This window comes from Brienomyrus brachyistius, chromosome 21 (genome assembly GCF_023856365.1).
Source record: "Brienomyrus brachyistius isolate T26 chromosome 21, BBRACH_0.4, whole genome shotgun sequence".
NCBI lineage: Eukaryota > Metazoa > Chordata > Actinopteri > Osteoglossiformes > Mormyridae > Brienomyrus > Brienomyrus brachyistius.
Window position 1 is genome coordinate 15189855 of NC_064553.1, and position 12751 is coordinate 15202605.

At 52.4% G+C, this 12751-nt stretch overlaps 1 protein-coding gene across 1 annotated transcript; it reads left to right on the forward strand.

Moving 5' to 3' along the window:
• Nucleotides 1-9053: 9053 nt before the first annotated feature.
• LOC125716942 (Krueppel-like factor 2) lies at nt 9054-11569 on the forward strand. Its single transcript, XM_048989806.1, has 3 exons — nt 9054-9569; nt 9747-10677; nt 10810-11569. The coding sequence occupies exons 1-3, from the start codon at nt 9498-9500 to the stop codon at nt 10983-10985; spliced, it is 1179 nt and encodes a 392-aa protein (XP_048845763.1). The 5' UTR covers nt 9054-9497; the 3' UTR covers nt 10986-11569.
• The last annotated feature ends 1182 nt before the right edge of the window (nt 11570-12751 follow it).

Below are 12751 nucleotides of genomic sequence, written 5' to 3' on the forward strand. Positions count from 1 at the left end.
TCCAGAAGGGGCACATTGTGTTTCCTATGGGTGGGGGGCATTAAGGTGAGGATTGCCCTTTATCTATTAAACAGACCACATCCACAGTTCTGTAACATGGCAATTTTGTGTCCCTGATTTTTTTTGTGTCCTGCGATGGACTGCCATCTCATCCATGGTGTCTCTCACATCATGCCTGGAATCCCACAATCCTTTGCCAGAAACATTTGGAGTAATGATAAATGATGGTGAATTGATTTTTTCCTCCATTTTTCCTTTTCACTGATTCAAACGTGCTGCACCATTAATAAGAACCTAAAGTCTGGGACCGGATTTCTAACTACTACTCCACCTGCTGGCCACTGACAGCGGTGTTGCATGCGCAGACCATGCCGAGGCCACGCGTACATCCCCCACCCCCCTAGAAACCCAAACACGGATTTTCACAGCGACTGGATGTTCCCCGCGCTTCCTCGGAGGCTCCGGGGGTCAGATAAAGTACGTCAGTCCTGCGGCACGCAGCCCCCCCAGTGCACGCTATCGGCAGGAAACATCTTTGCCAGTGCAGGAAGCGCCGCTCTCTGATTGGTCCGGTGTGATTCAGAGAGTCTCCTCTCTCGGCCAATGGGGCAGCAGCTATTTTAGGCCTAGGTATAAAATGCAAGAGCACTTGTCCCGGAGACGCAAAGGGTACATGGCGTGCCTGGGTACAGAAACGCAGCCGCCATCACGCGCCCCTGTCCTGTGTGGCCCAGGGACCCCCTGCATTCAGGCACGTTTGTCGTTTGAAGTTTAAAAATGTAACATCCGTCCTTCACGCCAAAGCGTCAGCAGGCTTATCGCATCAGGTCCCTTCCCTCATCAAGGAATGAAATAATGAAGGACAGACTCCTTCACAGCCATGTGCTGCCCTTTCTGCATGAGCCACACAGAAACACCTCCCACGACTCCCCAGGTTATGGGACTCAGAATGGCGATCATCACCCTCAAAGTTTACAGACTCACATCTACTAAGGGGCTGTTTCAGCCCCCTTCGGCACCCCCTACAGCCCTCAGGGGGCATTTAGCAGCCATTTATCTAGGATTTGACAGGGAATCCTGGCCTGCAGCGACTCGGCATGACTGCAGCATGACTCAGGGTACAACTGACATGCCTTCCCGTCAATAGTAAGGATCAGCTCGTGACATCATAAGGCTTGTTACAGCACGGCTGGGGACCTTAGATCCCCTACTGTAAACATGGCAATATAGTACAGAAAGATGGACCAATCCAGACCGAGGGGGGGTATTCTGCTAATGCAGATCCATTCTGACAAAGTCACTGGAAGAGAGCGACAGACATGCGAGCACATAGCACCAGAAATCAAAGACAGGAGACGTCCTTAAATGGGATGAGGTTCTGAGCTGCGTGGCCGGATCCGACCCAGAATCATTCCGCCAGGGTGACACCGAGGACAGAATGGCCACCATAACACCAGTGTAAACATTTCTGGACGGGCTCACGTGTGTAAACCTCCGCTGCCTGTCCAGGATGTCGTGGGCCGACACCCCTAGGGGGCGCCCCCTCGTTTCCCAGTGCCGCCAGTTCCTCGCGGCTCCTTACATCGTCTTTCCCAGCCAATGCTCAAGGACCTGGGAAGCGTCTCTGTTCCACTCCACCGTCTTAAAAATGGCAACAGCGGAAATAACGGCACATGGCTGGCGCTTCCTCGCCTGTATTTTCGAGCCCTCGAGTCTCAGATGGGCCTAAATTTAACCCCCTGTCCCGTCTTTCCTCAAGCTATTTGTGTCCCGGTGCGTTTATCGAAAGGGACTGAGAGGGCCGCGATTATCTGGGAAACCACTGAGATCATCCGGCGAGGAAGACGGGCTGCCAGTGATGCGGAGCAGACTGGGGAACACAAGGCTTCCTGGGAATCTTGTCCTGAGGAGACCCCCCTAAAGGCCCCCCAGAGCCCGCCAGGGAACCCGCAATCGGAAGAGAGACCCCTGTCCCATTAGAGTCTACCTATCAAATTATCAGGCTAACGCTACTCTGACGCTAACCTGACCTTTTAAGCAGCCCCACCCTGTTCCCACCCCAGGGCAGGAGAACTCAGACCCCGATGGCCGAGATGATCCCGGAGCCGAAGGCGGCTCAAGAGAATCGCACAGAATCACCTGAGAAAAAAGCAGAACGTTCTCACCAAAATCTCACCCCCCCCCCCAAGCGCTAAAAACACACCAGTTAACGTTGACATGTGGTTTTGTAGCTTTCCTGAAGTGACAAGGCTGTTCATTCAAGGAGAAACTGCAGTTAGGCAGTGAAAGGGGCTGAGCACGCCGCTTTCGGCTCTGGTGGGAAGGCTGCGACCGCTGCGCGCGTGCAGGAAGTGGTTATAGCACGAGCCCAGCGACAAGCACACCTCCCAGAAGCGTCACAACCCGGACTGATGCTGTTTTTCTTACACCTTGCAACGCACTCTGAGGTGTCAAACTCCTGGATGTGCTTTAATTGGAGATAATAACTGAAGTCGGCGACACCGGGATCGCATGCGATGGTGACTTTCTGAGTCAGACGGTTTAACCAACCGCTGAGGGAGGAGGGGGCCCCTGATGAGGCCCAGCTCACCAGCAGGGCGGCACTGTCTGCAGGCCGGGCCTGGGAGGTGGGGGTCCTGTTTTCAGGGAGCGGCAGAGCCCCTCAGGGCATCCCAGGACTCCGTAATCCCTGACACCTGCGTTCCTGTGCCCCAGGGAGGGGGGGGGGGGGGGAGGGGTACCTCAGCACCTGACACCTGTACGAGAGTGACTGCAAACACGACGAGCCAGGTGGGAATTCGCATGAGAGGCAAGCGTATCCTGGGGGCGCCGGGAGGGGGGGGGGGCATTCACCATGAGATCCTGAACCACAACCAGCACAACCAGTAACTGAGAGACCTTTAAGCTGCACACTGTTTACGTTAATTAGCATCTCAGGACCAGGGGCAGGTGGCTCAGCTGGAGCGTCTTCAGGCAGCAGGCGTGATTCTGAGGGAGAAGCGCAGAGCAGAGTAACGACGGGGAAGCTCTGTGACACAAACTGATAAGGGGCGTCTTCTAGGGCTCCTACGGTGATTTGAGGAGGTTAAACGGTGAGTCAACCTGATAGCCTCAGTCAGTCAGAGCCAAACCTCCTTCTCAGGGGCGCCCCCTGCAGTTGTACCACGAGGGGAGGAAATGGCATGTTTGCACCGTGGGAACAGCTTCAAAAGTGCCCATCCGGTGGAGTCACTGCAGCCGGCGGGCTTATGCCCACTGTCCACCCAGGGCAGAAGAAGCATGGCGGAGTGGGGGCATCTCCCTCTACCAGGCAGGCCACTCCCAGGAGGGCACCAATTTTCCTCGAGGTACAGCGGGGGCCTGGGTACCAGCGGGAGGAGCGTGAGGCCGCGGAAGCTCCCTGCGGTCAGACTAGCCCACACTTCCTGTCCCCGCGGCTCCACGTTCGTTACATTGAAACCAATCTGGACGACTGAGGTGCAGCCCAGCGATATCAAAGCACGAATCGTAGTGGGGGGGAAGCCGCTGCGGAGTGGGTGGGCGGGGAGGGGTGCACTCAGAGTGAAAAAAACAAGCTCAGTCGAGCAGCTCCGCGGCTGACACGCGTGGCCAAAACCCCCCGGCCACCGCCCCGGATCCTCTCCATATTCTGGCACCTTCCATCCACCACTACCGCCATGTGGCACAAACAAAACCTCAGAATTAGTAAAAGGGCGTTAGAAACCGAGGGAACGTTGGCCCTGCCCTGCGCAAGGCGCCTAACTGATATTACCGTAGGATTCTGCCCTCGCCGGTCCATCTTCACGCCCTTATAAGGCACTTCTGTCCCGGGACTGGAGCAGGAGGGAGCCGAGAGAGTAAATGGCATGCGATCCTCAAGGAACTCGACAGGTGTCAGCACTTCTGGAGCAGGACCTCACACCGTCCGCCGAAGATGGATGGACAATGGATGGATGGATGGATGGATGGGCAGACAGATAGATAGAGACTATGCTACTGATTTTAGTGTGTAGACTGAGTGTACGTACATACCTCAGCACAGAGATGCATTCCTGTAACCTTCCCCTTCACTCTTCACGGCCCCCCAGGGTAAGATGTGAGGGGGGGGGGGCCACACAGGTCAGACCGCTGTGTCAGTTTACGTTGCACCATGACACCCTACAAAGTGGCTGTGGCTGATGCTGCCACTGCTCAGAAGGCAGTCACCCTATCACTCTGTCACCCCATCACTCTGTCACTCTGTCACCCCATCACTCTGTCACCCCATCACTCTGTCACTCTGTCACCCCATCACTCTGTCACCCCATCACTCTGTCACTCTGTCACCCCGTCACTCTGTCACTCTGTCACCCCATCACTCTGTCACCCCATCACTCTGTCACTCTGTCACCCCATCACTCTGTCACTCTGTCACCCCATCACTCTGTCACCCCATCACTCTGTCACTCTGTCACCCCATCACTCTGTCACCCCATCACTCTGTCACTCTGTCACCCCATCACTCTGTCACCCCATCACCCCATCACCCCATCACTCTGTCACCCCATCACCCCATCACCCCATCACTCTGTCACCCCATCACTCTGTCACCCCATCACCCCATCACCCCATCACTCTGTCACCCCATCACCCCATCACCCCATCACTCTGTCACCCCATCACCCCATCACCCCATCACTCTGTCACCCCGTCACCCCATCACTCTGTCACCCCGTCACTCTGTCACCCCATCACTCTGTCACTCTGTCACCCCATCACTCTGTCACCCCGTCACTCTGTCACCCCGTCACTCTGTCACCCCGTCACCCCATCACTCTGTCACCCCGTCACTCTGGCACCCCATCACTCTGTCACCCCATCACCCCATCACTCTGTCACCCCATCACTCTGTCACTCTGTCACCCCATCACTCTGTCACTCTGTCACCCCATCACTCTGTCACTCCGGACGCCGTCGACATGGCTGTAGACAGACAGACTGGCATGGGGGCCAGGGAGGGGGTGAGGCACATGTCAGCATGTCACCATACCTGAAGCGGCCTCCTTCAGGACACAAGACCCCCGGCGTGTTTCAGATGTCTCAGACACGGTGGAGTTTAGGCTCCGCCTTCAAAGGTGGAAGGGTGGCCATGTGCCGGAGCGGGGGGTGCGGGTTGGGGGGTGCGGGGTCCATCCAGGCAGCCAAAGGCTGCGCTGAGGCCTTGCTTTCGAAAGTCGGCCAGGCCATTATGAAACCCTAATAGCGCAAACTCGTTAAATGAAACAAAGCTTTTCGTTCTCCTCACGTGCGAGAGCTCCTGGGAGTGCAGCCAGGTACGCGGCCGCCCAGGAGGCACGGATGGCGCATTTAACGAGACGCCGCACTTCGTCTGGCACGTTTGCAGGCGTCAGGCCGGCACACCTGTTCACATTCTGAAAAATCTGCCACAATTCCCAGTGTGAGTGACAGAGCTCTGCGCTGCGATCAGGACACTGCCGTGAGCGGAAAGCCATTCCAGGCTGGCAGCTGCTGCGTACGGATGACACTGAAACGCGTGTCATGCGGAACAGCGGGCAGCAAGCTGTCTTGGTGTCGGGGGGACACGGTTACGGGGGGTTAGAGCTGCAGGACCTGAGGTTCACACTTCTGTCAATGCAGTCAGTCCACACGCACGAGGAACCCATACCGATGTACGCGCTGTCCTGTGCGTTATTCACGAGAACAGCCCTCCAGGCAGAGAGACCAGTCTGAGAGAGTCAACGTACCACCACATTTTCACAGAGTCCGCTCTCCCTCTTTCTCTTTCCCTTATCCCATGTTTCTGCCATTTTTTTCCCATTGGCTGGGGGGGGGGGGGTAAGCGCTATCACTCCCTTGGACGGTGCAGGAAAGCCTGTTATGTCGGCTTCCCGACAGGAAGGCTATAGTGTGCTGTGGAGAGGGCGCTTAAAATAGCCAGCGTATAAAAGGGCCGCATTGAGGCCCCCGATGCCTCAGAAGGCCAGTGCCGGAGTCACAGGAGCAGAGAGGCCCCCGCGATGCTCCAACACGGACTCACTGTGACTCCCTCTGACCAGTAAATCCAAGTATAAGTCACCACAGTCCACCAGACAGAAACACGCCGGTTCAGTTTGTCAATTCTGACGTGATACAATTCCAAAGCACAGATTTCATTCCTATGACTGCAGAATGCTCTAACCCATTTCTGAGTTATAAATCTCCCAAATTTCATATTTTTCCAGCTGATTTCTGGTAGGAAATCTGTAAAGCAGGTGTGTCCTTCAAGGTTACCTCTCTCCAGGCCTCTCCCCCTCAAACAGACCTGAAACATAACAGTTAAAAGTTTGCCCCATTTCAAAACCACATAAAAGTCTTGCAGATAGCAGCGCATGCTTCGTGTTTAGCCAGGTCACCATGGCAACATGGCGGCTCACAACGCCGAAACTAACACTGTCATTGCTGCAGATCTATATGGGGTTAATGCCATTATAGGGCTATTAATCTTTGACCTAAATCATTGCTGGTGTATTTTCAGGTGGCGTGTAGATGGCAGGCAGCTCCGAGCGGCGGGTGGAGGCCGCAGTGACACCACAACACAAGGCCACCCAGCTGCACGGACCTGCAAATCCATGAGATGCTTCTCCTGGAGACCATGGACTTCCAAACCACCTCGGTCTAACCACAACCCTAAAGATACAACCCTGATATCAGCCAAGACTTCAAAAACAAAAATCTGGGTAGAGGGTCATTCAGATGGGGCAGGGAAGGAGTTTGCAGGTCATATGCTAGCCCCCTATAGGCTGGTCACGTGGCTGCAAGGACACTCCTCCCGTGCGACACAGGAATCCCATGCCGTACAGTGTCACGGGTACGGTGGGGACACGCCCTGCCTCACAGGTGACACGGTTCGGCAAACGGCGCTCACCTGCCTGTCTTTTCACTTGAATGAAACTGCTGTGAGGCTCGAACGCCGATTTTAATGTTTTATTCAGTGGAAGCCGCCTTTATTCACTTAACACGGGACAGAACAAAGAGTGACATGACTCCGCGTTGCGTAAAACCCTTTGACAGCCGCAATTGGCTCTTAACATTCATTTCTTTGTTTTTAAAATTACTGCAATAGTACGGTACATTGCCAAACCGCCCGGCGAGGCGTTGTGTAATCCCTTTGACACATGGAAAAAAAAGACACGGTTCTCACACCTAATGCTTCTGGGGAAGAGCGGATCAGCAGAATCTGACTTTACTGTAAACCTGACACAGGGACACAGTGCCCACTTTTAGCTACTGACGAGTTTCCCCAAAGCCCAGATCCCAGCCCGCCTCTGGCCGGCTCGGAATTCCAGATGACCGGCTGATAACCAGCTCTTCCTAAAACACCCCCCCGGGAAGCTACTGTCCAATCTGCCACGGCCTTTATCCAGGATGTGTGAGACACAATGGAGACAGAGTATAGACCTGGGAAAGAGTGCAAGCTCTGTGTAAATACTGTTAGGGTAGAACTGCACATGAATAAAATTCCACGTTAGTTCCTGCACGTGATAAAATCCTAAAGATTTCAGAGATCAGTATTAAGATGGCATTAAGGCTGTGTGTTAATCTGATGCGGTTTCGAGGAATCTCCTTGTAATGTGTCAAGTAGCCAGTTAAGCAGTATTTAAATGGCATCCAATACATTTTATGATTTTCCGTCTAAGGTGCTGCAGGGTTTATGCATGGTCTGATCCAAGCTGCACGAACAGCACAGGATCAGCAAGGCTGCAGAAGTGCCATTAGCAAAGCCGTTCGGGGTCTCCTGGGGAACCCAAAGCCCAAGGTCAGGGGCCATCGGACAGGGGTCAGGAAATACACAGCGCATTACTCTGAGAAGCGGTTATCGAGTGTTACTTCACAACAGCTTTGTATTAAATATCCCAAAAAATCATGCCCAGAATAGACTAGCATTTGGCCTGCTGTTTTCAATTGATTCCAACTAGCGAGGTGCAGCATTACAATAACTAACTGCTTTGCTCAACAGGAAAAGATGCATGAGATGTATAGATAATCCACTATTTTTAAAATGATGAAATCTCCTTTCACGTCTTGTTTGCAAACACTTCATTTGACCACTTCTGTTTTTCGGCATACTGTACACAGCCGCAAAACAGCACCAACTAGCGTTAGTAAATGTACGCAGGTTAATTTCCCTCTTCACTTATGAGTAGCTTTGTACGAAAACGCGCAAAGACGCACCAGGTCCCGCAGCTCGGCGCCTTATTGAAAACCACCCAAAGAAGCACGTCAACGAAACTCTCTAATCCGCCCGATACCGGATAAAATGTCCAACTAATTTCCATCTGAATGGATCATGGAAATAAACCCCAGTGCATAATGAGCCGACGTTTAGAGATTATTTAAAATTCCGAAAAGACTCTGGGTACCACTGCGGAGGGGACAAACTGGTTCATAATAAATACGATGGACCTGGAAAAAATGGGCTATATGCAGGTTTACATAATTGGCTTCGTGGATGTTTAGATATGTTTCACAGAAATATGTGATTAGGTGTTAAGTTTTTCTGACAAATTGCGCTATGCATAAATCACGGCGTTTGGCACAAGTACAGCGGGCAGGCAATTAAGTTGGAGCAAATCCAAGTTACAATGCAAAAGTATTACAAAGATAAACATTGCCGTGACTAGAAATGGACCCCCCCCCTCCCCTGACGTTAGGACGAAACCTAACGAATTCTTGCAACTGTCAGAAAAACACTTGCTTTACACGCAAGTTATTTAATCCGTTCCCACGCCTTGGAACCTTTCGATAACTTAACCGTCTGAAGTACACGGTTTACTTAACAGCAATGCTTTCCGGAGATTTATTGATTTCTGAACTTTGTTTCGAGTTTATTTGACTATTGATTGTTTTTCTCTTCTCCTGAGAAGTGGGGCTGAGCTTAAGCGTCATCCGCTGTTACACTAGTTCAGCCGGAGTCGCTCCAACCCGGACCGTGGACCCCCTCCCCCTTGCGCGTGTATCTGCGCATGTGTCGCTTCAAAGCATCGTCAAACTGTGCTCCCGGTTTAAAAGGCACGCTAGTTTCGGCTTGAAGGGAGACTCGTACTGTGGCCCGAGGTGTAGGCGGCGGTTTCAACATTGAACTGAAGCGACCGATCGAGACGCATCTCAGCCGATTTTCGGAGCGCTGCTTGCGATTTGCCCTTTTATACCTCAGCTAAATTTAGGGACAGACCTCGCTACGCTCATCCTGAACGCGCTTCCTCCGCTCTGCTCAATTGGTCCGGCGTTTGAGCAGCAATATTTATAAGGTAGGAGCCCCACCAGGAGTTAGAAAAACTGTTTCATAAGAGGCGAGGATTTAAGTGTGCAGATTACTGCTGCTTCTGGAGACGGGCAAGGTGGATAAGGAGCGCACGAGCCAGTGCGTGTTTTAGACTACAGCTGGCAAAAGGATCATTTTGTGGTTTATTTTTTTTTCCTGTAAGAAGCACCGGTTTTGTCTTGAAAAAAGTCTGGATATGGCTTTAAGCGGGGCGATGTTGCCGTCGATTTCGACATTTGCGTACCAGAAGGATAAAGCTTGGGAAGACGTAAGTATCGATCTAACCCTAACCGATGCTGGGATGTGGGGCTGCAGCCTCTGAAAGGGGGGTCTTTCTACTTTACATCACTTAAGTAATTAGGTTGTGCAGTTATTATTGTTTGCACGAAGTGCCATTTATATTGCTGTGTATGTAGCGCAAAGGCCAATGCGTCTCTTCTTGCAGAAGTGGAAATGCGACATGAGTAAATGCGGCATCCCAGCGCTGGACGGGTCACACACCGCGGATAACTTCTTTATCAGAAAAGACGAGGAGGACCTTAGCAATTACCTAGATTTGGACTTTATCCTCACCAACACGGCGGCCCCGGAGAACATGTCTGCACCCGGCGCTGAATACCCGGTGCCCTCGGAGGCTGGCAGCCTGTACCAGCCCGGTACGGTGCAGGGTCAGTACACCGTGCCCGAACTCAGCGGCCCCCCTCCGCCCTACTCTTCCACCCTCATGGAGGAACTTATGAGATCCGATGCTGGCAGCGGTTACTGCGTGTCAAACGGCCCTGTCGTCCAGGGCAGGTTTTACATCAACCACCACGCCTTCCCGAGGCAGGACTTTGACGGACTGAAAGTGGAGCCTCCTATGGAGGACTACGGACCGGTGATGGGCATGGTGCCTCAGACCTGCCCCAAGATCAAACAGGAGGGCAGCGCTGCTTGCAGCATGTCGGTGGAGCAGCCCAGACTGGCCAACTCACCACAGACGGCCGGCAGTATAACCCCTCCGCTCAGCCCGGACGACCACATGAGCTCTAGGTGTCAGAACCAGAGGCGCAGCACCATGGGCTTCCCTCAGAGCTACCACTCAACCGCGGGATTCCCCCACGCGCACCCGCAGCCCCCGCATGCGATGCCGCTCGCCTTCCAGACTGCGCACCAGTTCGGCTTGTACGACGACGGCCTCTGCGTGCAGTCCGCGGCTCCCAGAATGCTGCTCACTCCACCGTCGTCCCCGCTGGAGCTGATGGACCCGAAGCCGAAGAGGGGGCGCCGATCGTGGCCGAGGAAGCGGACCGCGGCTCACACCTGCACGTTCGCCGGTTGCGGGAAAACCTACACGAAGAGTTCACACTTGAAGGCGCACCACCGGACCCACACAGGTAAATAAACTCTGCTGCATCTCAGCCAGAAATCGGGTTCAAATGGGCGATTTATTTCATCCATTCATTTAACGCACTGGTCCGTCGTGATCTGTAGGATGTATACTTAAATGAGGGCTCTCTGATTTGCAGGTGAGAAACCATACCACTGCAGCTGGGAGGGATGCGGATGGAAGTTTGCCCGCTCGGACGAGCTGACCCGCCACTTCCGCAAGCACACGGGCCACCGGCCCTTCCAGTGCCACCTATGCGAGCGGGCTTTCTCCCGATCCGACCACCTGGCCCTTCATATGAAGCGGCACATGTGAGGTGCCACTGCCCTATAGAGACTGTGCGCAAGTCAGTCAGTGCAGGGAAGATACTGGATATCGAAGGACAATCCCTTCCATTTAATGTCTTTTTTAAGTAAATAAACATTTGTATTTTTTAAAAATACTGTAGCGGGTACTACGTTTAGAATACATCTTAAATACTGTAAATTGATTATATAGTGTTTGTTCTGGGGCAAACATCAAACTAACAGGCTGGTCCTAATCTCCGTAGTAACAATTTTAGCAGACTTCACCGTAGTGCCTTTCCTATCAATAATGGTATGTTAGGGCTGAGGACCGAGATGTCGACAAACTCCAGCAACTGCCTTTGTGCTTTAATCCGGGCTTCCCGTTTGTTTATCTAGGAAGCCGAAGACACCGGCGTCTTCTTCTTAAGTCAGGACTTAACGTTGGTAAATATGTATTGATACCTGTCTATATTTAGTCCCAATTTACACTATCGGTGCAGGAATATATGACTTATAAAATATTTTTTAAAATTCCTGAAATGTTGTGTACATACTTTGGATACTGTATATAGTGTATTTATTGTAAATATTAAACAATTGACAGAGGGTGAACCTGCAGAGTGTTTTTTTTCCCCCCCTACCTGAAAGTAAAGACCTCTCCCGTGCGAGGTGCGCCGTGGTCTCACTATGCTTTGAAACCCCAGACCATAAAAGCGCCTTTAAGCTGCTCTCTCTCTCCCCCCCCCCCCCCCCCCCCCACGCACCCACCCCGGGTCCTCATTATAATGTACGCTCCGATGTATCCCAGCTGTGCGAGCGACGCTGCCAGTAGCACGCGACCGCAGCCTATAAATACAAACATTACATTTACATAATTACAGAGGTCGCTTTTAGAACCGTCTGGACCCGGGGTTACGGCGATCTGCAGCAAAGAAGCCGGGCTTCGGGGATGGCGCACGGACGGATGAAAGGAATCGTGACTTTTACTGGGTTCCTTCCTTCGTGAGGAACAATCCTCCTTAATATTAACACCAAAGCCGGGAAACGGGTTCGGAAATAAAACCCTAAAACCAAACTTAAGTTAAAACATTTCTAAACAGGTAGAAAGGCTCCACAACGTCACAGTGCCACAATACAAACCTGTTCACTGATACGTTTAGCTACGTTTAGAACACCATTAAACTGTCTAAGCATATGGCCTTAAGTTTGGACAGCGCCTGCATTCACATAAAGCATGCGGTTTAACGGCTCTCCCTAACCCTGAAAAGTAGCTCATCGGCGTAGTGATTCCCATGAAAGCACCCCGATCCGCCAGCTCCGGCGCCTTGGGAATAAAACGCGTCCTCAGTTGGGCTGAGGAGATTCACCGCATCGCCGAGCAGCACGCTGCCAGAAAACAAGAAATACGTACACGTTGCTATTAATAGGCCATCTAGTCAAGTGGGGGGGGGGAAATCAAACCTCTAATTTCACTTTTTCCACCTCGCCTTTGCTTCTATAGTAAGTGAATTTGACTAACAGGTGTTGGGGGCCGGACTGGTACGGAGCTCCAGGAGCTCAGCAGGCGCAGACAGCGCCAAACACAAATATACAAGTATAAACACGCAGATAATATATCGGTGTCAATCTTGCGCAATGACCGGTCGGGGAAAAATTGTTGTCACTTTCACTACTGGCTTGACGTTTCTTGGTATTGTGGAGGATTTGGCACAATTGCACTACTCTCTCGTGGAGGTTATTTATCGATGATCTGCCTGCGGTGAATCGCTACACTCTTTAATTTGCTGTCTCTTC

Coding starts and splice junctions, on each gene's coding strand:
- LOC125716942 (XM_048989806.1), top strand. CDS start 9,498: ATGGCTTTAAGCGGGGCGATGTTGCCGTCGATTTCGACATTTGCGTAC. Junction 9,570..9,746: donor AGGATAAAGCTTGGGAAGAC/GTAAGTATCGAT, acceptor CTCTTCTTGCAG/AAGTGGAAATGCGACATGAG. Junction 10,678..10,809: donor GCACCACCGGACCCACACAG/GTAAATAAACTC, acceptor TCTGATTTGCAG/GTGAGAAACCATACCACTGC.